This window comes from Numida meleagris, chromosome 3 (genome assembly GCF_002078875.1).
Source record: "Numida meleagris isolate 19003 breed g44 Domestic line chromosome 3, NumMel1.0, whole genome shotgun sequence".
Taxonomy (NCBI): Eukaryota; Metazoa; Chordata; class Aves; order Galliformes; family Numididae; genus Numida; species Numida meleagris.
The window spans coordinates 30,015,766-30,043,179 of record NC_034411.1 but is presented as its reverse complement, the minus strand read 5'-3'; the positions used below and the strand labels follow the sequence as shown (position 1 = coordinate 30,043,179).

The 27,414-nt window shown below is 45.4% G+C and overlaps 1 protein-coding gene across 3 annotated transcripts in view; it reads right to left on the bottom strand.

Moving 5' to 3' along the window:
• The window catches only part of MDGA1 (MAM domain containing glycosylphosphatidylinositol anchor 1), a 126,915-nt gene that overhangs the window by 43,875 nt on the left and 55,626 nt on the right, over nt 1-27,414 (bottom strand). For all 3 annotated transcript variants that reach the window (XM_021391446.1, XM_021391445.1, XM_021391447.1), the window contains exons 6-9: nt 26,562-26,831; nt 25,830-26,159; nt 22,683-22,976; nt 1,067-1,336 (exon numbers count right to left, since the gene is read on the bottom strand). In XM_021391446.1, the coding sequence (XP_021247121.1) occupies nt 1,067-1,336; nt 22,683-22,976; nt 25,830-26,159; nt 26,562-26,831 (1,164 nt within the window). The remainder of the gene's footprint in view (nt 1-1,066; nt 1,337-22,682; nt 22,977-25,829; nt 26,160-26,561; nt 26,832-27,414) is intronic.

Genomic DNA, 27,414 nt, shown 5'->3' with positions numbered 1-27,414 from the left:
ATGGCATTACATACTTCTTATTTTTCCAGCAAAATTCAGATCCTGGAAGCATTCCCAAACTTGCTAAGGACAAAGCTCACCATGGTGGATGGCTCATCGTGGGATATAGTTTGCCACCATTTAGTTAGTGAGATGAGACTTACAATCATTTGAAGAAATAGTAGAGAGAGACAAAGCTCTAAAAGCCAAATCAACTGCCAAAGTCAGGGAGATCCCAAAGGGGGAGAGCAAGATTCTTTTTTTTTCCTTTTTTTTTTTTTTTCCCCTCTTTTCAGCTCTTTCTTGGCATGTATTATAAATTGGCCCTAGGCTGAAAAAAATATATTTTTGCTGAATTTTTTGTTTATTAAGGGAACCTCATCTGAGAGCTTGTTTAGAATCTGGTGCCCAAGTCGATTCTGGGGTCATGGGAAAAATAGATTTAATGATCAGGCAGAGAGGCTAGGGCAGATGTGTGGTTTTAGTTGCTATAACTCTGCCGCCCCTCTCTGTAGTTATAGGTGCTAGGAACCAGTCCCACTGCATGCTGGAAAAGGAAAACTGAGCAGCAAATCCACTAGTACTAGTATCCAACTCAAGCTGTGTTTATTCTTGCAGGTGTCATGATACAAAGTCTGCCTGGAGATGTAGGGAAGGCATAGGAACACATGGTGTGTTCTGTTTGTTTGTTTCAAAGGGGAAATTGGATGTTTTTGGAGACTGCTGGGGAACATAGAGCCTTTCAGTCCTCTTTGGTCAGTACTTAAAGTATAGTTTGACCAAACTGGAAAGCTGATGACAGCCTTGAGTTTTAGTTCCACATCTTTCAGACAAGTGTCTAAATACTGCTACAATACAGCAGAGACTGCACTAACTCCCCCCACTCCGCATAGCCTTGAAGGACTGCCTGGATGATGGAGACAGATGCCCTTCTGGCTTACAGAAACTCATCCCATTTGAACCCAATACCAAGTGCTAGGGAAGCTGTAAAAAGTGGACTAAGTTGCTTGTACTGACCCTAGTTTATTGGGGGCCAGCTTCCCACCTCCATCTAATAGCTTACTCCGCTGTGTGCTCTGTGACTTACCAGACACCTGGAAGAGGCAGGCAGAGACCCCCACATCGTTGGAGATGCTGCACTCGTAGCTGCCGCTGGTCTCCTGGCTCACGCTGTCCACTTTTAGCTCCGAGTAGTCCTGCTGCTCTGCTGGGGGCTGTGCCAGCAGGGTGCCATTGAAGCGCCAGACGGAGGTGGCCACCTTCATGGGGCTGCCCTTCAGCATGGTGCAGCGCAGGGTGACGCTGCGCCCCATGCCCTGGCGCACATCCTGGAAGGCTGGCTCCACCACCGGCGGAACTGCGGACCAAACAGAGAGACAGACAGTGACGTCATCAGGAATAGCTGACAACGCTCAGCACTGTCACCACGGTGCTGCCTCTGAAGAGATCTGTTGTTTCCGAGCGGATATTTATTATCTAGCAGGAGACAGACTTTGCCAAACAAAAAGCAGCAATAACCATCAGGCATCTCCTTCTGACTGAGGCTGGAGCCGCCTACTCCCTCCTTCCCATTTACCAGGTAGGGGTGGCCTTTAGCAAGTACTCGTCCCACAGTGAGACACTGCTTGGGAAACCACCAAGCACTGATCTATCACGTGAGAAGTGCAACACCACTCACCACAGCTTGGCTTCAACACTGGGATCCTAATCAAAACAACCATAGTCCTTATTCCTCACATCCAGCATAAGCTGCACCCCTTGAGCATGCAGGTATGCTTCCTAGCAATTACACTCATGTTCAACTAACAGGCCTATCAGAGACACCATGTTCAAATGGAGAGATGCACATTACCTGTCCTCACAGAGCACAGAGCTCAAGGGATCATAAAATCATAGAGTCATTAAAGTTGGAAAAGGCCACTAGAATCATCTAGTCCAACCATCCACCTACCACCACTATACCCTGTAAACCATGTTCTTCAGTGCCACATCTACACATTTTTTTAAACACCTCTAGGGATGGTGACTCCACCGCCCTGGGATGTTGGAGGGCCTCTCCCAAATACATCAAATACATCAATACAATACATCAGAGACTGGCTACAGGGACCGTGGGTCCTATTCTCATCTCTGCCAACAATGCCCCGACACTGCGAGGTGAGTCATTTCTCTCCACGTCAGCTTCCCTGCCAGTAACACAAAAATCGTATGTGGACATCTCCTTAGCAAAGGAGGTTAAGTCTTTTTCTTTGGCATTTACAAAAATTTATAGGAATCTCACAGTTTGGGCATGGTTGAAGTAAAGCAAGGAGAAAGTCTGAATTAGTATTGCTTCAGTCAACCCCTTATTTAATGCAATAACAGAAGACTTCAATCTCAGCAGACATCTGATGGACACGTTTCACTTGCAGTGAACTCTTAATTAAAATGCTGACTCACGGGAATAACCAGAAGCTCTCTCCGTAAAATGAGGAAGGCTTCCTGAAAACAAAACAGCTGTTAGCCCAAATGGAAAGGAGGGAGAGCAGGTTTATTGTAGCTCCAGCACAGTCACAGCTCACTTCTGGGTTCAAAGTACCTACTCTTCCCCTGGCAACTTCTTTGCAGTACAGGTCTACAAAAACACCTGCCTCTTCTAAACATCCACGGAGCTGCCAAGTACAGCCAGGTCCCCAGACTTGCAGCACACAGCACCCACTGTGCCACAGACACAGCTGCATGCAGGTCTCACAGCATCCCTTCAGCCCAGACATAGCTGTGCCTGGAGGGCTCCAGTGCAACAGCCCATCCCCTCCCCTAGCCTGACCCCAGCAAGACTCTCCCACAGCTCTGTAATAGAAAGTAATTTCTCCATCTTCACCACACCCACCCCATAGCTCTGCCATACATAGTGTCCTCTCTCCTACAAACACAGTCAAATCTGTGAATGTGGAGCATACAAACACACCCTCCACCTGGAAGCCCTGGTCAGCAGTGGCTGATTGTTTTCTAGATACCCGTTCTCAGCTCTCAGCCTCTGGGCCCTTTACTGTGCTTAAGTGGATTAAAAGCAACTCTTGACTGAACTCACGTTGCCGTGCTGAGTGGTGTGGTCAGCTCATTACAGATGGTTTTGCTAGCAATGTGTCTCAGCAGGTGCTCCAAGCACTGACTTGCCTTTGGCTCACACGTCTCCCACCTCACAGTGAGAATTATGTGAGAAGTTGTTTGATTAGACCTAGTGCCATGAATGTGTCATCTCTATCCCTAGCTGCTATCCCATTTCTTGGGTCACATCTGCTCCTTAATTGAAGATGGTGGGGTCTCACATTATAATCAAAGCCAGCTGGTGATAGAGGAAAAAACATAAAAAGAAGAAAAAAAAAGAAGGGGAGACAAAAGAGAAAGAAAGGCTTAAAAAAGCCTATGGCAAAACAGCTCTGTTTGTATTCAAAATAATCCACACCATGAGAGGGAGAGAGGGGAATGGGAGAGCAGCACCCATGCACAGAACTGGGACAGAAGAACAGAAAAAGTCTGAAAGAGGACAAAGTGTTCCCCACATGGACATACCCTGAGCCCCACTGTGGGAGGGCCGGGGGCTGAGACGATCCAGTTGCTTCCTTAGGTCACAGGAGCAGCATGGCATGCTGCAGAATGTGGATGTGGAAAATATTCACTCTTCCTCAGCTGGGAAGTGGGATTTACTTGATTTGCACTGGGACAGGCTCAGGACCTATGCTACTATGCTATCACCTTGCGAAGGGAATGTCTGAAAGTGCCAATACAGTAAACACTGATTACATTTTTTCGCCTCTGGCATGAGGTAACAGCCAACAAGCACTAACTGTGTTGATGGCACTAAAGCTCCTGAATTCTCAGTAGAGAGAGCTGAAGCAGGTCATCCCATCAGCACAATAGATGCAGCCCCATGGCAAGGGGCAGTGCTGAGGGATGGATAGGAAAGAAAAGTCAACAGCAACTGCAGTGCCAGATACTAGTTCTGGCTTCCAGCACCTGCTGGGGAGCCCACACTGCTGTAAGTAGGCTACCCATAAAGCGGAGGCCCAGCACCAAGGCAGGGATCCAGACTGCACATCCTAGCAGATAAACAAATGGCCTTTTATCATCTCCGGCTTAAGCACAAAAGAGAGCTTGTTTAAATGAGCTGGCTCTTTAACCATCTGCAAGGAGAGACCTCCAACATGACTCTGGCTGTAAGGGAGATATCTGCTCTGCACAGCAGTATCTGGCTCATGAAGCTGTCATAGTACTCTTTGGGGAGCTTGCGAATCAGCCTCAATTTTTGCCCTGGTTCCAAAGGAGGGTCTTTGCACAGAGGCTTCTCAAATGCCTTCCCATGTTTCCCTGATCTCCAGAACTCTGTTAAACAGCAGTTACATTCCAGGAGGCAGGCTGCAATGCTTCAAGGGGAAGGTAAAAAACCAATCAACCTTTTGCATACGCAGGGCACCAGGATTCCCCGGTAAACAACAGGGCAAACAAATGTAGATGATTACTGTTTTCTCTCAGCACTCAGTTTTGCTCTAGAAGAGCCAGGCAGCAGGAGGAGCGATGAAGGGGGTGAAGAGAGCAGCACACTGCTGCTGTAGGCGGCAATGAAGGAACAAGGCTCCTCCAACAACCTTGTTAAGATGCGGCTGCTGTGAGACAACAGGCAGGGCAGCCTGCCTTCACAGCAGAATTATTGTGCAACAGAAGAAAACATAATCACTCACCTGCTCGTTAGGAACAAATCAAATCAGCCCAACACAGGCAACCTACTCCAGCATGCCAGGCACCCTAAAGTAAAGCCAGGCTGCAAGCAGCTCCCTTGCTGTGAGCCAGAGCAGATGCTCTGCACTGATGGGGCTGCTAAGCTAGTATGGTGTTCACAATGATGAAGGGCAGGAGCAAGGGAAGCACAACAAAGAAATGTCAGCTGTCAGTGGGTGTTACTTTGTGCTCTGATAACCTCTCATTTTCTTGGTTTCATTGGGAATAATCAGAACTGAAATGCAGTGTCCTGTCAGATGAGAGAGAAAAGCATTGACTGTTGGGCTGTGGCCAAGTCTGCAAAATACTTGTTGAAAAAGTCTGTTCTTATTTTAGCCTCGAGGAAGGGAGGAGAGTTCTTCCTCACAAGATCCAAAGCACTTGCTGGAGAGACCACAATCTCCGTGCAGTGTTACAATGAGGTGTCACTATGCCCAGGCACAGCTCAGGGAGGGCTATTCTGTGATCCCTGTGATGCCAACTGAGTGCTGTATGTTCCCATCAAGCTCAGATGCCTCCAGAAGGCATCTACTGGTGTTGGAGATGCTTCCACCACAAAGGATGAAGTCAGAGCACCCCAGGCTGGCAGCAATGAACTGCGAACAAACAAGCTCTACTCTGTCCTCCAGAGCCAGTCCAATTAAACAAAAATTTACATTTTTTACTTAAATCTAAAAAGTGCAGCATGTAACACCAGCAATGACAAAAGCAAATCTTGCTACATTAGAAAGCGGCTTTATTTTCTGCAGCTCCCATCCCACTCTGTTGAACAACTCCCTCCAAGCCACGCAATTACAGCATCAGTGGGACTCCTGCTCATAGGCTTCAGCTCACCCTGTGTGTGTGAGCTGGTAATTGACCGCTCATTTACAGGATAAAAACTGCAAAGGATGTACAGAAAATCTGGTAGGAAAGACCAGGCTTTCTGTTTAGTCAAAATTATTAGCTGCATTTTGTTATCCAAAGTGGCTAAAGATATCCATCAGCAGTTTGTCTCTGGAAATGAGCATGGGCTGTGTCAAGGCCTTATGAGATATATATGACTCCATCCAACATCCATTTAAATTCTGGTAGGTACCCTCCTGCAGTCATACCAGAGCTGTCTAGATGCCAGCAGAGGGTGCCTTCTTTATCCAGCTCCTTGTCCCATAATCTGGGATGTTAAATATGTCACAATGCTGCCTTCATAGAAAGTAGAAAACTCCATGCATTGAGTTCCAGGAGAGACCACAGCTCTCCCTTCAAGCAAGAAGGAAGCTCTTCTGTTGTCACAAGGCTATGAAATCACAGCTGTGATTCTGTTCTCTAAAATAGCATCCACAATCCACACCCCAATAACGCATGTTGGGCACCAACCCAACCAGTTTTCCATTTGGAGACAAATATCCAACTAACATTTGCAAGCTCTGTCTCCTTTGCTTAAAGAAGCAAGATAGAAGAGGGGAGATCGAGGAAAGCTTGCTCAACCAATCTCAGCTAAAAGGCAGAATATCTTTCCTTCTTCCATGCCTTTTGTCTTTGCACTTCGCTCTCCCCATATATAAAGAGATAAAATATTTATTTCTGCAACATGCTTGAAAGCCAACTTGCAAGTATTGTTATTTCAGACAAAACAAATTTCTCTGAGTACATTTTCCGCTAGAGACGTGAGTTGAGGGACCAGAAGACCAGGGCTCTGAGCAGAGCAGGCTTAGCTGTGTGCTGGTTGACTGGTTTTAAAAGAAGAGCCAACAAAATATATTCACAGCCATCTTTTCTGCTTTCCTCTTCTCTGAACTTTCCAAGCCAATTAGCTCAACTCATCTTCACCTTGTTTTAATAAAGAAGGATTTGCTAAAGAATTTCCTCTCCTGCATGATGAGCTGTGATGATTAATACATGAGACCTCCCTAACTAACTTTATAAAGCAGTTTCAAGTCCATCCTGGATGGGAATTTCCAGACCTTCTGCCTCACATATATGTCTCCTCAAAAAAGATCTGTCCCAGACATGCTGGAACTCCACTCGGACTCACAGCCCAATTAGTTAGTGCTAACAAGACCCTACAAAGACAAGCGTTCCCATGCCTCACTTACCTTTGAGTGCCTGCTTTCAAAACAGAGTGCTCCCCTAATTGAGAAAGATGAGTGGGAAAGGATGGTGTATGTACAGAAAACACATACACATTTGTATGTGAAATGCATGCTGTTAACCCTCCCCCCACCCGCACATCACCCAATTAGAAAAGTTATTCACTGAAGAAGTAAAGAGGGTAAGACAGTGAGCATGCTTGTTTCAGAGCTGTCTTCAATTACTGTCCAGCCAATAGCATAACCCACATCTAGTCTTTTACTATAGAGATGCTGGAAAATATTGTCTTTAACTTGCACGCAATTTTGCTGGTTTTAGCATGGTGAAGCAGGATGACAGCTATGCCAGATTTGTTTTTCTCCAGCCCACCCACATACCCATAAGGGGGAAGTCCTCCCATTTGGAGCAGTGCCAGACCACCAACTCTTCACTCAGGTTTATACTTCTGTCTCCTAAAAGATAACGAGATGCCAGCTCATACGCATGCATCCATTAATACATGCTTCTGTTTAACAAATTGGGCTGGGAGTGACATCCTGCTCCCAAGAGCATATAAATAGTTTAGATGCAAACATTCACTAACAGTCAGCCAATGATACTCTTTCCCCAGAAGCATCCCACATGCATTAACTTTTGGCAGAAGACCAGTTATCTTACTACTCAATAATTCATAGGTGAGCTACTCGACTGGGTAGTTCTGGGAATAAAGAAACTCATTGCCAGAGCAAACTAAAGAGGGGGAAAAGAAAAAGAAGCAAAAATCAACCACAAAGAACCAAATAAGATTCTTCTTCCAGAATGTAAAATTCACATCTTTTTTCCTACTTCAGGGGTTAGTCACTAGTTTTGGTACAATCTAACCTCACTCCCTTGCTGCAGCTTAAGCCTACTGCAAGTTGTTCCCATAGCTGTTCTCATTCCAGTGATCAGCTCTGTCCTATCCCAATAGTTCCTAAACTGAACAAATACCAAAATGAGAGAAATTCTGACCATATCCTTCTCTTCTGGAGTCCTTGACAAATGATGTTGGCATTTGATACATATACATATCTACAGGGTTTCCTCTTCTCTCCGTCCCCTGCTCTTCAGGTGGCAGGAACACAGCTTTAATTTCTTTTTAGATTTCCCTTTTCTTTGGGCAGAAACAGTACCTGAGAATTTTAAATGCCAGAGGAGTCGCATCCAAACAGTTTTGGGAAGAGAAATCAGAATATACAGCTCTAACTCTCCTCGTATGCCTGGCAAAAACAAGCAGGGCACAAGGACCTATAATAGGGCAGAGAGCAACCAGTACCATTTAAAACCTTGTGAGCAGAAACAGAGCTGCTTGGCCTATTGCAGCAGAACACATTCCCCATACTTCCATCCAGAATGCAAGGAAACAGAAATAGAAGAAAAACTGCCCATCTGTGGTGTTCATAGTCCTAGGAGAGGCCTTCCACATTCCTGAGGATTGGAAAAACTGAAAAAAAGACTGATCATCCCCCCAAGTTTGACAGTAAACTTGGAGCTAGCTAGAACAGGACTTTAAAGGCCAAATTTATCTAACTTCAGGCTCTTCATTGACACAGTCAAGCTGAACATCACCTCTCCATGGAGGCCACCTCCCTCAAAACTAACAAGTGTGAGGTACATCTCCAGAAGGCAATTCAGGAGTAGAAATCCCTATTTGACATTACCTCTCTCCTACCAGTGCTGCACAGGGGGCCTAAGGTGCCCACAACCCTCACATCTCTGCTATGTGAAATAAATCCAGACCAGAGTAAATACCCTAGGGACACCTGCACAGAAGTCTCCAGTGCCTTCCCTCTATATGAACCTCGACATGAACTTTCAGTGCCTTGCTTAGTAAGTTCATCCATAAACTGAGTCATAACATGCATCTGAAACTTGGGCAGCATGTCCTGCTATTGGACAGGTGCCACCTCCTGTCCTTGAGCTGCTTTGTGCCACAGTGGAGCTACTCTGGAAAGCAAAACAGACACCAGACAGCACTTTCCCTATAGCAAATCAAGCGATAAATCTTTGGACTCCAGACAGCATCCAATTAGTGCCACTGCTAGGGCTCATGTCCAGAATATGCAGCTGCCTGCAAGGAATTGTCTGTTTCCCCTTGTCTCTTAGGGAGGATCTCACCCACATCCAGAAGAGCTACCAGGCAGAGGTGACTGCTGGCTCCAAACAGCAGCCCAGTAGCAACAGGCTCCTATTCATCACAGGCTGCCGGAGCAATTCAATCTCCTCCATATGTTTGGAAAGTTATGGGCAGGAAGGCTGCAGGAGAAAATGCCTCTGAGAACTACAATCCTGTCAAAAGGGAGGAGAGTTCCTTCTTTAGAAATGCAATGATTGTCAGAGCCACAGGTGGTCAGAGCCTTCTGCTCAGAGTTGGGCTACAAGCCTTACCTCACCTTCTGTTTTCAGTTTGAAAGCTGAATTGGGAACACTAGATGATCTCTCCACAGCTGCTTTCAAAACAGGCAGGTGCAGCAAGGGGCAGCATAGCCAAGAGCAAAAGTGTTGATTAAAAAATCAGACATCCTTTAATGCAAAGGTGGCGTCAGAGCTGGAACGGGGAAGGAACCAAGCCAGAAAGAGCCTGGTAGGGAAGGAAAGCCACCAAAGGCAATTAAGATAATCAAATATTAACCAGCACTCCTTAATATGTTTACTTCAAATTTTTTATCTGTACTATTAAGAAAAAGGATGTACAGGGCAAAGCCAGACTAGGAAATGTTAACGCAGTGGTTCTTATTTACAGAGTGGAGAAGCTGCCTACACAAACCAGACTCTTCCTCAGACTTCAAGCCTAATAGGAAATTTGAATCAAGGGGAAGAACTCAGCATAAAGAAAACACCCAGTTCTCCACCACTTTTCTATCTGCTGCTTCTGAGTTCTGCTGCCAGTCGTTTAATATCCTGCTCCGCTAACTGTCATCATTATCCCATTTTTCCATCCTTCACCCTTGATTGATCTTGATTCATCTGAGGAAGATGACGACAATGAAAACGTAACCATTCAGAAAGAGGCTGAAAGGATGCTCAAACAAAAAGATTTATGTCAGATGTTCAGTCTCATAGATGAAGCAGCCGAGGTCAACAGATATCAAAGCAATTTTCCCCACAAGAATTAATATAACAAGGCGGGCGGTGCATAGAGGAACTTAAGAAATGCACACAATTTAAAAACACAGGGTCAGCAGAGATAGAATAGAGAAAGGAGAGGCAAGAACATTTTTAACTACTAGCATTTTTACTGTCTCTCTCTTTGGGCGGTTACCTGTTCATCACTATCATCATCATCAGATGAATCAAGATTGATCAGATCTATCAAGGGCGAAGGCTGTAAAAATGGGGATAGGTTCAGGCAGTCCATCAGAAGAAATGGTTGGTGTCTTTCAGAATGGTGACTGGCTCCAAAACATCTGCTGCCAAATAACCAATCTCTGCCATCTAAAAGTTTTGTATTCACCCTCTGACCTTCACACTGTTGCCTGCATGCCTTTAAAAGTGTGAATTTCATAAGTCCCTGTGTCCAACTCCTCCTCAGTTAATCAATTCTAATGAAAAAAACCAAAACACTTATCTGTCATATCAGTAACAATCATACTTCTCAAGAATGCACCTTTAGCAGATTGCTGGTCACAGAAAATCATCTCTCTGCACCTTGTTCCCAAAACTGATGATGACCTATATCCCTGCGAAGGCAGCTTTCTGCCTCTAGGTTAGGATAATACCAATGGCAGGATAGTGAAAGATTCTGGGCCTCAACCAGGCCCCAGCCATTAACGGATTAAGAAAAATGGGTTGTAAGCCATCTAGTCTCACATTTTAGAATTATTTTTCAGCTTTTTCAATAATTTAGCCTTATAGTTTCACATGCTGAGCCTGGTGTATACATACTTAACAACCTCATGCCATTAACAGCAAGAGACGCTGAACTACAGAGAGATCTGCTTCTGCTGTTAGCCAAATATCTGTTTTGGTCCAACAGATACATGCGTGAAATCTGTTCCATCAAGTTTCCTTCATTCCCAGCTTTTCTGGGGCACAAAAAGTAAGGCCATTATCTTCCTCATTCACATCCATTGCATCAAGAGTTGAAACTGGATCCTGTGTTGGTCCATTAGCAGTTTTCTGCCTGAGCAACGGAGGCAGCTGTCATCCTGCTCCTTCCACCGTCTCTGTGATAGGTAGTAACACCTTTCAGAACCAGATGAAAAGGAAATTTTAAACTAGTTTCAACAGTGTTTCCTGATCCATCCCACCGTGGTGGGCAGAAAAAGGGTATAATTCTGTGTACAGCTCTAAGAAGAATCTGCATGGACTCAAATCTGGGAATAGCTAGTAGCTAAGTCTGTGTCTAAAGCCAGAGATGAAGGAAAGACAGGCTTCTCTCTCTGAGATTGTAGCTGGATCTGCAAACCCTGGTCTGAATTCATCTGTGCAAAAATGCTAGGATTACAGACAAACAATTGATAGAAAAACCTCCAAAATGCCATAGAAAGTAGGAAAATGTGGGAGAAAAGTGTATCTAGCCAGGCCTTTGAGAGGAAGTATGCGATAGCAACTTGCAAACACCAGAGGAAATAAAAGTATTCTGTATCAACCATGATTGTGTTCCTTATAAGAGTACAAATATGAGCCCATTGGGTCAATTTAAGCAGAGAAAAACTCAGAAAAAAAACAGCAATAAACCTTTTTATTCCTCATTGATTTCAGAAAAAGAACTCATGGAAGATGAATGTGGGATGCAACTATACAAATTAAAAAATGAATGGTGATTAATATGGTTTTATGGGTCTTTGGCAGACAAACTGGGTAGTGTTTGAGAAGGCAACAAGAAAAGTAACTATCTTGTCATAACATCCTCAGGCATTGGAAGGATCCTGGCTTGCTTCCACACGACAGACTAATTGAAGATGTAATACTATTCAAATGTAGCCCACATTAAACAGATTAAAAACACATTCACTGAAAGAGTTCAAAAAGAAATTTTAAATTAGTGCACACACTGCTGAGATCTCTGTAGTGATAGGAAAGACCTTTCTTAGGAAGACATCCCTGGTGAGATCCCATATGAACCTGTTGTACTGAAGCTATTTCACATCATCACCAAGGACAAAGAGCCAGCAAGCAGGCTGGGATAGCTAGAGAATATCAATCACAAACTCCCCAGATCTGGCTGTGTATCCAGTATCATACATAACCATCTCTCCTGTCTAAATGACCTTGCACCCATCTGCAGTTCATATGGCTAGGTGCAGATTTTGGCACAGCTCTGGGATGTAGCTTGGACTTTACTTCCTTCCCTCCCACAGAAATACAGTATTTCAACATGCAGTAATTGAAAACCACCATCCTTAAGCACCTATTCATGATAAGATACTAATGATTGTGGAGAATGTAAAATCATAGGATCATTGAATGGTTTGGGTTGGAAGATACCTTCAAGATCATCTAATTCCAACCTCCCTGCTACAGGCAGGGTCACCTCCCACTAGACCAGGTTGCTCAAAGCCCCATCCAGCCTGGAAAAGACATAGTAGTAAATAAAGAATTTGAGAGATGCCTCGACAGCTTGGTTTGCTTGATAGAATGGGCTTGTGATAATAACACTCAATTTGCCTTGGAAAATGTAAAGACTTGGAAAAAAAAGCTGCTGAGGAGAGAATGTTTCACTCTTGTCAAGAAAGAGACAATGACTCCAGGAGGAGCCTGAGTCAATATAACCAAGCGAATGTCGACTTTGAGCATAATTCTGTAGTTCAAAGGTGTCAAAATCTTTGGATGATTAAGTCACAAATAACTGAAAGTATTGTGAAATAGGCATCACTACTGTATGTGCATCAATGAGATCATTTTTGAAAATCTGTTTAATAGGAGTGACACGCTGCCAGAATGATGTTGAAAAAAAATTGAGGACTATAAAAATGATAAAAGGACTGGAAAACATGCGTTGTGGTGAATGGCAGAGGAGACTCTGGACTGTGTACTGAAAAAAAGGCTAAGAGATTACTGGTTCTGGTATCTCAGACTACACAAGAAAGAAGCTGCTAATAACAAATAGCTCTTTATGTCAGAAGACAAAGGCATAAACAGTGCTTGTATCTGGAAACTGAAAAGAGACAGGCTTACATTAAGTCATGACAACTGAACCATGGCAGTAAAAATTCATTGGAACAACTTCCTGAGGGAAACATCTTACTGAGGGACTAAGTTGACTTAGGTTGCTAAACCACTATCCATCACATTTGAGAAGCTGCGTCAGTCTGGGGAAGTTCTCACTGACTGGAAAAGGGGAGACGTAATCCCCATTTTTAAAAACAGAGAAAAGGAAGACCTGGGGAACTACAAGCTAGTCAGTCTCACCTCTGTGCCCGCCAAGGTCATGGAGCGGATTCTCCTGAAGATTATGCTGAGGCACAGGGAAAATGAGGAGGTGATAGCTGACAGCCAGCACAGCTTAGACACTTGATACTCTTTCCAGCAACCTACCTTACATGGAGCACTGCTCCCTTTCCCTCAAGCCCCAGTTCCCCATTTTACAGCATAGCAAGATATTGGCTGAAGGGTCTGTTCTATGCATATGATATGAACTGCTAAGAAAATCCCAGCAGAGCTAGCACTATTAAGCCCATCTATATTGCATTAAGTTGTTATGAGCTACTGCATTCTAGCTTACAATTAGGGCAGTAAAATATCTCTTTGCAGCCAGCACTTGGTAAGGAAAATCCATGCTCTGTGCAAATGCCACCGTTGTTTACTGTTCTCTTAACCTCAATCTTAGCCATTGTCAGGAACCTGAAAGTTTTGGCGCACCAACCAATCTCTCCCATTGAACGTGTGGCTGAGTTTTGCCTAGAGCTGCAGTACATTTGCAATGGATGAGATTTCCAGCACTCATTTCATCAGTCATGAGAGTGGGTCACAACAGATCAAGAGCCTACAAAGGACTGGCTGGACTGGCCTTCAATTGCCATTCTTTCTTTACCAGCAGGGACCTACCCCACATGCCTCTTCCCTGCAGAAACAATAATTTTCAGTCTCTTCTACTTTCCATTCATCCCTTTGCAGCTTGGCAAGCAAGCAAACACTCAGAAGTCAGCTTCCTCACAGTCAACAGTAATGAAAAATTTCCATGGTTTCCTGTGATTGCATACGACCCCAGAAACAAGGACTCCAAAATCATGCAAAATGCAAAGGGTCTGCATGCAGCTAGGAAATTTAACCACATCTGTAAATTCCTGGGACCAATAAGGGTTTCACAGGTTCATCACTGAGTTCATAAAAGAAAACTGACTGTTTTATCTCAGTCCTGGAGACCAATTAAGTTTGAATCACAAGTGAAAGCTGAGGTAAGGTATGAGCGTGTGCACACACATGCTTATTTGTGATTGCAATAAAAAGGCAAAGAGGGATGGAAATCAGAAACTACAAGAAGTGAAATAGGGTGAGAAGTGCATGTTGGAAATATGATCTCTATGCAATGAGAAAACAGTTTTCTAGCTTCAAAGAAAACATAGTTTCTTTCTCAGAGATAGAACCAAGTGAAAAAGCACGAACTGAGCATTTTTTTCCCCACAGGTAGCTCCAAAAAGTCTTACACTCTTCCTAAAAACGGAACCCTCAGCCTCCCACTGAGTGACCCCCAGTGTCCCAGCACAAAACCGGTGGCAGAAAGACCTGTTAAGCTGCAGGAAAGTCTGAGAATCTCTGTAACGTAATTTACATGCAAACAGTTTCCCTGCAGGAATGACTGTAATTGGTGCTGTTTCAGAGCTCAGGGTCAGTATGGCCACAGCTAATTAAAATTTAGACCCCTCCCTGGGATGCTCAGTTTCCTGTTATGGTTTCTGTTCATACCATGGATGTCTCAGGGGGGTTTCCCTGCACAACATCCCTCCTTCAGTGTGGCATCACTGTTCTGTGCGTTGTCTCCATGTGCCTGCTGCAGTCCTTCAGTGGGTGAGAAGGAAATAGCTCTGCACAGAGAGGAAGTGAGGGATAGTACCCTTATTGCTACTGCCTGAGGTAGTTTACGGCCAAAAAATCATGGGAGGAAAGCAAAGCCACTGGCACAGTGCCATGGCACCACAGTGATTCTTGCTGTCAAAGAGGCTGGGGACAGCACATCCCAGCTCCCCTGGCATAGGTCCTGTGTTAGGTGTGATGTTGCATGCTCCCTTGCAAGTGTGGACAGCTGTTTTCACCTCTCTGTGTGCCTTGGATGCTTTTGCAGAGGCTGAGAGTTATTACAAGAAAATGAGTTGCTTTTTTTGCCTGCTCAGTCTCTTCCTGGTTCCCACAGTGAGCCCTCGTCCACAGTATCTCTCTCCCCACTGCTGGGCACTCAACGTGTTTGTTTCCTGGTCACCAAGAGGCAGGATTTGATAGGGACAAGACATTTCCTCCTTTCCCATCTTGTGATCCCAGCCTTAAAATGAGAGCCAACTGCAGTTTTCTAACTCCCTTCATCTACCACCTCCCTTGCCCCATGTCTCCTGTTGCCAGCTTGCAGTACAGCTTGCAGTACAGCGCACACCTCCCCAGATCTATTTTGCTCAGGTGCTAGCAGTAGCTCTGTTTTGCTAGAACATATGTGCAAGCCTTCTCATCCTCTTAGCTACTGTAACCCTAATTTAGGTGCCCAAATTGAAGACTTTTCTCCTTCAAGTGTACCCACTACACTCAATTCCCACAAACAGGTACCAGTCCCCTCTACCACCTCTGGCAGAGAATATCCCTCCAACCCACATTTCAGGATTCATGGATCTTGGTTCACTGCCTTGGCCAAGTGCCCATATCCTGACCTCATCCATAGGCCTATGGTGCTGTGCAGACCAAGAGATAAATCTTGACTGGTGGTAAGCACGTGGCAGAAAGCACTGTGGTAAGCACTGTCTGACAGAGAAGGAAGTTGCATTATATCCCCATGCAAACCAGAGCAGAACTAGGATATCCTCTCCCACCAGCCAGGCTGCCTCAATGTAGTCTGGGTACCACCAGCTGCATCACAGCTTGGAGATCTTTGATACAGATAGTTTAACCCATGGCCTAAAATAAACAACACAGCTCAAAACCAAAGAAACACTTGGGGTATGCACTCCCATGGCGTAAAGATGAGGACACACCCGGGCCAGACATGCACGTTCAGAGCCTTGCAGGAAGCCCAACACAAAGCACTGGAGAGGAGTCTGGAGATTTTTTTTTAACCTAACAAGCTGATGTAGAGCTAGGTTTGAAAGGGAAAATAACTGCCAGAGCAGAAAAATCTTAAAAGGAGTATCTGAATTTGAACAGCACTAGATGTGGTGTTCAGCCCTGGGAGGGCCACAGTAGGTGAGCAATTATCCAAAGAGAGATGACCAAGGCTGTCTGCCATCCACTATATGCAGCTCTTGTCTCTCCTGCCAAAATTGTATAGCTTGGACATTTCCCTCACTTGATAAAATTAAGTTGCTCTTCCTGGAGAGTTTGGCCAAAAACCAGGTACTAGTGGTTTATGGAAAGTGTATTTGTTTCTCCCAACAATAACTGAGAAATAGATTAGCTGATTTAAACCAGTTCTCCTCTGAACAAATTCATCTCTCTAGCTGAGGAGCTCTCAAACAGGCTTTTACTCAGACTATCATTGCAACTACAGGGGTGTTCAGAGATGAGCAAAGGGCCACTGAAAGGCCGAATGGGAGCTCAAGCAGGCTGCAATCCAGGCAGCAGACCCAGAGCTTCCCCTTTCCTGAGGTGTACGTCTGGATGTTATCCTCTTTTCTCTCATGGCCATCTCCCCAGGATGCAGCACAGAGACCTCATGGTGCTTTGCATCCAACATGCATCCAAGTCTGCTCCCCAGTCACCACCGCTCCAGTGAATTCTCCCCACCATATGGGCCTTTTGCTTTACGTCTCAAGTCTCATACGTCTCCTGGCCACCACAGCATGCAGACATGCTCTGTCAGACCGTTTTAAATCAAAGAGGTAAATCTGAAAAGCTCTCAGGATGTGAGGGAGACTGCCCAAGAAAATCTCAGTGAGTGGCAGCACACAAGAATCTTCCCCATCAGGCAGCAAGTGCAGGCTAGGGTCCTCTGGAACAAATTCCATGGGCTGAAGGGAAAAAAAATCTGGCAGGCCAAAATACATACAACAGCTTTACTCTGTGAAAGACATTTTTTCCTCCAAAGCTGCATATACCAAATGCTACAGAAATTCAACTCTGGGTGTCCTGAGGCTTTGATCCACAAAGGTAAAGACTACAAAGGCAGTCACAAAGAAGTCAGTTTTGGCCAAGCACCCCTTGGCATGTCAGGCTAGCTGTCCTTCAATGCCATGAAGCTGGCAGGAGGGTAGGGCCAACAGGTCCTAGACAAACAGGAGCCATCCTCTCTTCAGCCCCATCTTAAGATTCAATGTGAGGACAACGTAAGCGATGTCACAGTCTCTGTCTGCCAGGCCCCGGGACCAAGAGATGGTAATTGTTAAAACAAATCCAAGGCCAGCTAATCCTTTGTGGTTGTTACTGTGCTCTGAACCATGGCCATTTGGGTTTACAGCCATGACGGAGTGAAATGGATTCCTTCTTCAGCCCGTCCTCAGACTGACAACTCTAATTAGCTGTTAGCAGCCCAGTCACCGGGCAGCAGAGTGAGCAATCCTCACGCTGTAGCTCTGAGGATGGAGCTGTATGCGCAAACACAAACCCAGAGCAATGTAATCCCGGATACAGTGCTGCTAGCTGAAAGCGTGTTGACAAACAGGAACAAAACTCTCAGCTCTTAACGAGGAGGGTTCTGCGTGTTGATAGAAAAACAGAAATAATGTATGCTTTCCGCTTAGTCACACAAAACTTAGTGTAACAAATTAGAAGGGAAACAAGGAGGATTTTGATTGACGTGGGACCAGATGACAGAGTCAGGCTTCATCCATTCATACTGGTGGGTTGAGGTCATGCCTGTAGCTACAAATAATTTTCTTCTCAGTAATGAAGGTGTCCAGGTTGGCAAACATTGAATTCACAGAAGGCAGAGTTTACCCATGACTTTGAATGCAGACACACCTTCTCCAGAAGAACCTCAGTTAATTCTTCAGTTTGAGATCACCCTGAGCATCCCAGAGCTCTAGTTATTACGAGAGCCTAGGATTTCCCTCTCCTAGGAACAAGACCTGTGGGATATAGTGCAACAATACTGGAACATGAATGGAAGGGCAGGAGAGCCCCAGACACTGTAAGAGTAGAAAAATTACCTCCTGCTTCCAATATAGCTTCTGAACTGTACTCCTCAGCTTAGAGGAGAGCGTCAGATTAGGCTTCACTGATTAAAATAATAAGTAAAAAAAATAAAACAGCTACTATTAATAAATTCACAAATTAAACCAGCCAAGTCTAAAATTCTTACCAGATGGCTCCACACTCCAGCTCACATGTCCCAAGCAGCAAGACGGATAAGCCAACTCAGTCACAGATATGAGCCAGCACTGGCCAGGGATAGTCTCATTTCTCTTAGACTCCCTTCACCTAAACAAGGAGAGCTGCAGGGAGCTCTGAGGAGCCAAAAGCCCCATCGTAACCACTCTGAAGAACCATCTCCATTTCTCAAGAGTGAGTAGTTAATACCCATGTTTATGTTTCAGAGAGGGTGGGACACCCGCAAAGAGGACTGACATTGATTGAAACCATTTAATGCATTTCCATTTCCAGTTGCATGGGTCCAGTGATACTTCTTACTTATTTACAGAATCACCCCCTCCTGTCCTCCCTGTTCTTCTGTTTGCTACATAGATAACAGAGAGAATTGATACTATCTATTGTACAGCACTGCCATGGGTTCAGGAGGATTTTAAAGAGAAATGAGTCAATAGCATGTGGACTTGGATGGGAAAACATATTCTTCCACACCTGAATATTTCTTTACTAACAAGGGCAACAGATGCCACCCCTTCCCCCCCCCCCCCCCCAATGTATTCTGGCTGCCTTTCAGGTGGGGGCAGAGCCAGGTCTGCTTATCACAGAATCACAGAGTCCTTAAGGTAGGAAAAGACCTCTAAGATCACCAAGTCCAGCCACAAACCCATCACTGTCATCCCTACTAATCATGTCCCTCAGTGCCACATTTAAGTGTTTCTTGAACACCTCCGGGAACGGTGACTCCACCACCTCCCTGGGCAGCCTGTTCCAATGCATTACCACTTTCTGAGAATACATTTTTCCTAATATCCAACCAGAACCTCTCCTGGTGCAACTTAAGGCCATTGCCTCTTGTCTTATCACTATCCTTGTCGCTGGCCCTATGGCAATGCCTATTTCTAGAACTACACATACCTCCTTAAGTCCTGTTAACTATGATGGATGCTCCTACAAACAGAATGTCAGATTACTTTCCTGATTGCACCTAACATTAAATATGCTTTGAAGATGAAACACAATAATCCACCTGTTCCTCAGTGTGGCAAAACTCTACCTAAGGGCAACAAGTCTAATTCTTTGGAGATCAATCCTAGATGATTGTGGACTACTATTTTAGATCCAGAGGGGGCTAAATCCTCAGGCCATCTTATTCATTCTCTAGTCTCTCCTTCTGCCAAGACATCACCTACAGTGTGACCCAAAGATGAGAAACAGCATCATTGTTCAGGCTGAACTACATAAATATTCCCCGGAGGAGATGTATCAAGGATTAGGTGTGATGAGGAGGGTAGGACTGAGCTGGACTTTGACAAAGCTGTCCAACAGTATGCGACATGATGGTCAGCACTGACAAAGCATTAGGGCTGGCACATTATTATGCAAGCAGAATAATGTACTGGGATTGCAATTTGCACCATGCCATTATGTGAGACTCCAACAGATTAAATGTAACATCACCACAATAAGTGAAAGTCGTCCCAAAAACCCATTCTTGCAATAGCTAGAGTTTTGTGTTACTCCCATTCTTTGGAATTCATGGAAATGCTATTTTGGGCAGGCTTGCAGAACGCACAAATTTTTATTTTTACTTTTTTTCTTTTTTGTTATGTACTTGTTATATTTACATCTAGGTAGCATCCTTTTCACTGATCCACACACACACTTTCTTTCCTCTTTTCATACACATTGGCTCAAATTATACTTTCTAATCCACAATGCACAGAGAGCTGTACATTCTCAAGCCCAGAGTGTGTTTTACAGCCTTGTGCTGATCTCATCTGCGCAGAGTGACCCAGCCCTCAATTCAAATCCACCTCTGCAGAGGATACATTTTTCTGCTGGGATTTTCTTGAACAAGTACCTAATCCTGGAAAAAGGCTTGACAACAGCATTAACAATAGCGTCAATATTATTAACAACAGCACTCTGCCCTTCCATGGCTATTTTTGTTCCAAGATTTCAAAGTGCTATGTTTATTATGCCTCACAAATCCTTGACGAGATAGAGCAGTTTTATTCCTGTTTAAAGAGATGGGAAAAGACGAGAAATTGTCACTCTGAGTGGTAGCTAGATCCCCAGGAGTTCCGCAGAGCCCAATCTCTCCCTCTAACCAGTAGATAACATTTCTTGATCCTAACCACAGACCTGTGAGGCTTCAAGGACTTTCATGAACTTATTAATCTTCCAACCCCCTACAGTTCAGACCAAGAAGTCCAGGGAGCAGACTAGCCAGCCTGTCAGAGAGTTGATGATAGACAATTACTGCTCATAAGATAAAAGAACATCTTTTTCAGCTTGCAAAATGTAAAAAATAATAAGAACACTTTTTTTTTGTGACAGCTGACTTGTTCTTTTTGTCTTCTTGCTCTCTCTTTTCCAATACTGCAGTGCAGTTGGCAAAGCCTATTTCTAGGCTGGTTCGCTACAATACATAACTATATGCATGAGGGTGAGGGGAGAAAAGGAAAAGAAAAAAGAAACACAGAAACAGGTTCTGACATCTAATCAGATCTGCTGTATTGATTTTGCAACTTTAGCTTTGGAGCAAATCAGAGAAACAGCCACATTATCACTCAGAATTCGCTCTTCCCTTGAGCGAGCCGGTTCAAAAGGAGCTCACCCAGACACACAGAGAGGCACGTCTGCACGCACACACACACATGCACGGGCGCACGCAGCTCTGTGGATGCATATCACCCAACCAGGCCCTCCGGTGGGAAGCACTCATCACGGACGCTGCAGAAGCCACACAATCCCCATTTCCGACAAGATGAGAATTCCAGAGCAACCCACCGGACTAATGAGCTCCTCATACTGCAGAGCAACGTTTCAATTAACCACTGCGGCCCCGCCACCACACCCACCTCCTTCCAGCTGCTCAAACAAGGACAAGAAGTATAAACAGGGACTGTGCTGTTTGCTGTTGGCTTTTTTTTTTCTTTTCATTTTTTAAGGGGATATGAAACAATGGGGGTAATTCTTGCCCTACTTTCTTGTTTTGCAGTTTGTTTATCATGCATGGAGCATGCTATTGTTATTTGGGCTAGATCACAACAGAACATTGCTGGGCTTTGGGAAAAGTTACAGGAAGAGTATGTTGAGCTACTCTTTATACATAAGTACATCAAATTTTTGCCCTCTTGTGGATCAGTCACACCACCGCCCCTACCCTGCAACAGCTTAAGGCTTCTGCCTACTATCTATTGCATGGAGAGTCACACCCATCCACCCCAACTCAAGATACAGGGCTGTAATTCCCCTCCAGATTTCCTGCCAAGTCTGAATTCATCCCGGGCTGGGCATTGCCTCTCCCTGTACAGTGACATGCAATGGGGACTGCATCACTTTCAAACACCAACACAGAACCGGGAGCTCTAGCAGATCTGATTGTTCTTCAGTCCAGAGTGAGATTTTGCTTTATCTCCATCTGTTCTTGGGGTGAGGGTCACTCTCCCTGCTGTGTCCTCCCATGCATCGTATGCCCATCCCAGGTTGCCTTCCAAAACAACTTAAATTGAGGCACCCATAATCACCTTGCTCAGGGGAAGCTTCTCCACACACACATTTCCACTTCATGAAAACCTGCGCACATTTCCCCATCCCCATCCTGCAATTCAATTGCTGACATGCTCCCAAATGGACAGACAGACCATTTTTAAAGGGGAATCTTTGAATACTCCATCTGCCTGCAGGATGTGGCACACTTTTGTTACTGCTGTGCTCCCAACAGCTTACATCTGTCAGCAGTGAGCTTGCTTGGCTACAGCCAGGTTATCTGCTCCAGTGCTGCTTCTCCTTTCCCTGGAGAGTGAGCCAGGGAGGAGTGCGGCAGCACTCATCTTTATGCACAGATATCACAGTCAAAGAAGGGCTGGGAACATCGCCCATCACTGAAATCACTCAATACACCACATGCTAAGAATCACTTTTCTGTTGCTCACACGCTCTGCATGGAAACTGTTTGGGATTATGCAGTCCATATGAGGGTCTGCCTAGCACTGCTTTTCAGGCAAAATGGTTCAGGCTGGGGAAACTAAGTTGCAGAAAGGGTTATGACATAGAAATGGTATAGCTGATATTCATTTGCTATCTTCTGAACAATTCTGACTTTAGAGCCTTTTTAATATGCCCTGAATGTATTGTGCACATACGTCATGCACATCTTGCAAAGCTGCTGTTTTGCAATAGTCCACTGACAGGGAAATGGAAAAGCATCATGTACAAACACAGACAAAACCCTTCCCTTCTACTTGCAACACACTGGTTATATAGTATTCTGCCCTTGCTTTTGCAGTCAGGCCAATTAAGTACAAACTGTTCAAAGGTCTCCAGATAAAAGAGACATGTCATCTCAGCCCAGTGAGGAAGGCCAGCCCTGCCTGAAAGCAGCACTCGGTGTGTCAGAGATGCTTCACCCACAGGCTTGCATTCACACAGGCATTCAGACTGGCATTCCACTTATATGTTATACTCACACTGCACGTTGAGCTGCACCAGGGCTTCCCGGGGTCTGATGTTAAAGCCATTGTACCTGGCTGTCTGGCACTTATAGGTCCCGCTCATTTCTCGGCTGACACTCTCCAGGCACAGCTTCCCATCATACGTCTCCACCGTCATTGTCCCTGAAGGCATGGGGGTTTCCTTATCTACTCGGGACCAGATGATGGGTGGCTTAGGCTTCCCTCGAACCTCACACTGCAGCTCAGCCCTGGAGCCCTCCCGGACGGTGATGGTAGACTGACCCTTGGGGACACTGATGGTTGGCGGCACTAAACGGAAAATAAGAGAAGGGACCGGTTTTACACTTGGTTTCCAACAAGCAAGGAACATTCCTGAGATGCTTGTGTCTACATCACATCAACAGCCCTGAACGCAACTTGACACTGGCAGTACCACTGCAACCCCTACAGGAACACACTGCCCATGTAAGCCATCCTACAGAGTCTGGAGCTGCAAGGCACCAATGGAGATCCCAGCTTCTCCAAAATTTACCCCAGCATCAATGGCAACTGCCTGTTCTCCTGGAACATTTCACCAGCTCCCACCTCTCACTACAAAAGCCTCTTTGATCTATTTCAATAAATTTACTAAATTGAACTACAAACTTTAGACCAAGAAATAGAAGACATCTCTGCCAAGGCATCTAGTCCTCTTACAGAGGTTAGACTGAAACTGAGATTTATAGTATTACTGCTCTGTAGACCTCCAGCCTTGTCAGACACCCAGGACTTCTGTTCGCTGCTAAACCACAGTAAGGAGCCATCTCTGTTAAGTGCCTTTGTTTACATTGAGATTCACAACGTACTGGTTATCTCCATCTCACTCGAGAGAGAGGGGTCTTAGCAAATATCACTCCTGTGCTTCACAAGCTCACCCAGCAGAACTGCTGCCTCGCTGGAGCTAAAGGCACTGAATCGCTCAAGAAAAACCCAGCTCTCAGACAGCAAACAAAACTGCTGACAAACAGAGCTCAAAAGAAATCCGAGCTGAAGGGAGGAGAGGTTTTGGGGGAAGTTTGTTGTTCACATCCCCACATTCACCAAAAGCTCAGGAAGGGAAAGCTCATGCTAAAACCCCTGTAATGCTGACATTTAATTTGTATTAGGCTTCCGAGTTAACTGTTCAACTGAAGTAAATATAGAATCATAGAATCGTTTGAGTTGGAAGGGCAGCAATCGTTTTCTGAAAGCTCCTCTTTCAGCCCTTCCAGCTGACAATGGTGACGCTTGGATTGACACTTCCATAACCACAAGGGCTACGTAATTTATTTCCATTTAAAGCAAAGTTTAGGACTACAGAGGCTGTAACAAGCTGGCCTAACCAATATTAACTCAATTCAGTTCCAGCCAAGGAGAGCGCGCTGAACTAACTGCACACATTACAGCCTACAGCTGCTTTAAAGCAGATTTAGGATGGCTCCAGCCCCATCTCAGTCAGCAGTGACCTCCCAGTGCAACAAGGAGGCTGCATTTTCAATTTGCAAGTCTCCCATGGGCTGGGGAACTTCATCACACCCTGTCCTGTGCAGCGCGATGGACGACAGCACTCTCAGTGCCAGCACTGCCAGCAGCCACTCACCTGGTGAGAGGTAATTTCCTCCACGGGGAAAAGCTGAAAATTGCATTTGGAGATTTTTTTAATTAAAGGTGTCTCCGCAGAGCCACTCAGTGGAAGCAGCCACCTTGGTGAGCTTGGGCCTTTCTTGGTGGGAAAATGTGGAACTGCCACTGCTGCTCTTCTGCACTGATCCCGCACTCTGGCGAAAATCCACCAAGATTTTATGCAGGAATCATGTGTTGGAAGTGGTTCAGTTGCTGTTGGTGGGCTCAGGCTATGTGAAGAGCTGCTCCAGCAGGGACAATGGTGTTCACTCCCTGGGCCACAAATGTGGCTTTGCTGGACCAAGTTGCCAAAGGGAGGCTTCAAAATGCCCCAGGATGACCTTCTTCACCAGCACCCATGTGAGCGCATAGCTCTCACTCTCCACCAGCACAGACCAGCTGTTACAGATGCCTCCTTTGGGAAACTGGGCCAACCCCTGTGCCAGCAGACGCTGCCCAGCTCTTAGGTGGGATCATTCAGGGTCTCCCAGCTCTTTGCTGCCTCCCACCTTTTGCATCCTTAAACACAACTGCACTCTACCATCTACTGCTCTTGGGTAAAAAGAATTACTCCCAGTGGTGGTGTCCCCCACACAAGACCTCCAGGACTGAAGGGTTGCTAGTAGAGTGGAAGCACCAGCCACTGATGTCTTTCAGGTCCGCGGCAAGGCCAGGGTTCAGTCTCCAGGCTACTGATGAATGTGAGTTAAGTCCCCCTGGGAGCAGACTGGTCCCAGCACTTCTACTGAGATAGATTGCTGACTCAGCAGAAGCAGTACAACAGCACTTTCTGCTGGGGTGCTAAAGCAATAAAGGTCCAGAAACAACACCAGGACCAGCCCAAATAATGGCTTATAATGGTTACGTTGAACCAGAGATTGAGAATAAACTTTCTATGATGGTTCAGGACAAATTCCGTGGGAAGCTGGCTATCCTTGCCCGATTACTTGCATTGTGCCATACTCTCAAGGTCCTGGAAAGACAGCAGGATGACATGGACAGGTTGGGTAGAGCTGGATCCACCAGCTTCTCCAGAAGCAAACACACAGCTTGGAGACCCTGAATTTTAGTCCCCAGAGAGACTCACAAACTCACCTATGTCTTAGGGCTGTCCTCACCAAGCCATGGGGTGAGGTTTTGACCCCGGTTTTAAAGGAGAGAGCCATTTATAATATATGGAGCCCTGCAGAGAGTGCCCAAAACAGACTGAAATTGCAATCCTGTAAACATTAAAGCTTTTCACACAATTTGCTATGACAGATGATACCAATCTTCTGGTCATAGCTCTGAAAAGGGGGATATTCCTCATAAGCAATACCAAATAAAGCAAAAAGCAGCTTTCTTTTTCTTTCACTCCCTTCTAAGCAAAAGGACTTCTGAAATTTGGTGAAATACCATCTCCTCTTTCTTCCTGCACAATTTGGTGCCTTCTTTGAACAGTCTTACTCTAAAACTGTGGGATGGAGGTGGAGGATAACTTGTGATACCCAGAAGGTCCCCAGATGTCATAGAGAGGCTCACCTGTCTCTGAGGAGATGTTCACCTCCACGCTGAGGTCAGGAATGGGTGCTCCCTGGAAGGTGGCCACACACAAGTAGGTGCCATAGTCACTGAATCTCAGGTCGATAATCTCCAAGCTGCAGGTCACAGGTGGGAGCTCAGGGTCATTCCGGGTGATGAGTAACCGGTCTGAGAACCTGGCTGGTTTCCCATTCTTGTACCAGGAGTAGACAACCTTCTCCTGGGGGACAGCATCCACGTGGCATGAGAGTTTCAAGTCCTGCCCTAACTGGATGGTCTCACTCTCTTTGATCACATCAGGAGTGATTTGGAACGTGGCATTCTTCATGGCTGGGATGAACACAAGTGCAAAACCATTCAGGGACAGCAAAGAGCCTCACATGGCACAAGACAACAGCCCTTTGTTCCTTTGGAGGACAACATCTCTGTGCAATGTATATGTCCCAAGACCTTCCCTAGCTAAGCTCCCACAAGAGATATCCAAGGCCTCAGACCTGGCAGACTGGGTTCCCTGTCTAGCGCAGGACAGCAAAACAGCCTAGGATGAGGCTGCAAGCACCAAAAGCACAGCTGTTGATCTGGGAGAACAGAAGCTTGAATGACAGCTTCTCCAGAATACTAATTTCTGGTAAGCATCCCGTTCACCCTTAGCTGTACAAGAACACTCAGGGGAAATGCAAATCTAGCCCCTCCTCCTTGAAAATCCACACTCTGAGAAAAAGAGCAACTTACACCGCACCAGTAGGTTCACTGTTTTCTTTGCTGGATTCCCCACGTTGTTGATGGCTGTGCAGTTGTAGTAGCCTGAGTCCTCCACGCGGATCCTCCAAATGGTGAGGTTGCCTCCTTGCACAAGGCTATTGGGAGGCAGCGGGCCGGGAGAATGAGACCAAAGCACCTCTGGCTGTGGGTCACCGCCTGTCAGAGAGCACTGCATAGTGACGTTGTCACCAGGGTTGACCACCAATGTTTCATTGACTGACAGTTTCAGGGCAGGTGGGGCTGAAAGAGGACAAAGAGGGACACCTCTAAGCTTGAAAAGGACCTGTCCGCTCACCTTTGTGCGGCATCATGCTTTCTAGGATTTCTTCTTGAAGTTAGCTGGTTTGAAAAAGGAGAGCTGTAGGGACGCATTAATTCATTACAAATAAAAGCATTATTGTTAACATGTCTTTTTGAGTTAAAGCATTCTTCTTTGCTACAGTTAGGAAACTGCAAGCAGGACCTCCAACCAACCCAGACTAGAGGTCACTTAAAACACCTCACAGCCATTACTCAGAAGAGGGACACAGCTAGGTATAGTATTTTAAGATTGTTAAGTGAAGGTTCTCTAGGCTTAGGACTCAGTTTAGAAGAAAAGTCTGAGAAGCTCTCCTTGCACAGGTAGGAAAGTCAATAAAGACAAAATTCAGCAGTGGAAAACCCACAGTCTGGAATGCAAGACCATGAACAGTGACTCTGCACCCATCACACAGATATAAAATAGATTTGACTATAGACCTGCAGACTATAGACCTGCAGACTATAGACCTGCAGACTATAGACCTGCAGACTATAGACCTGCAGACTATAGACCTGCAGACTA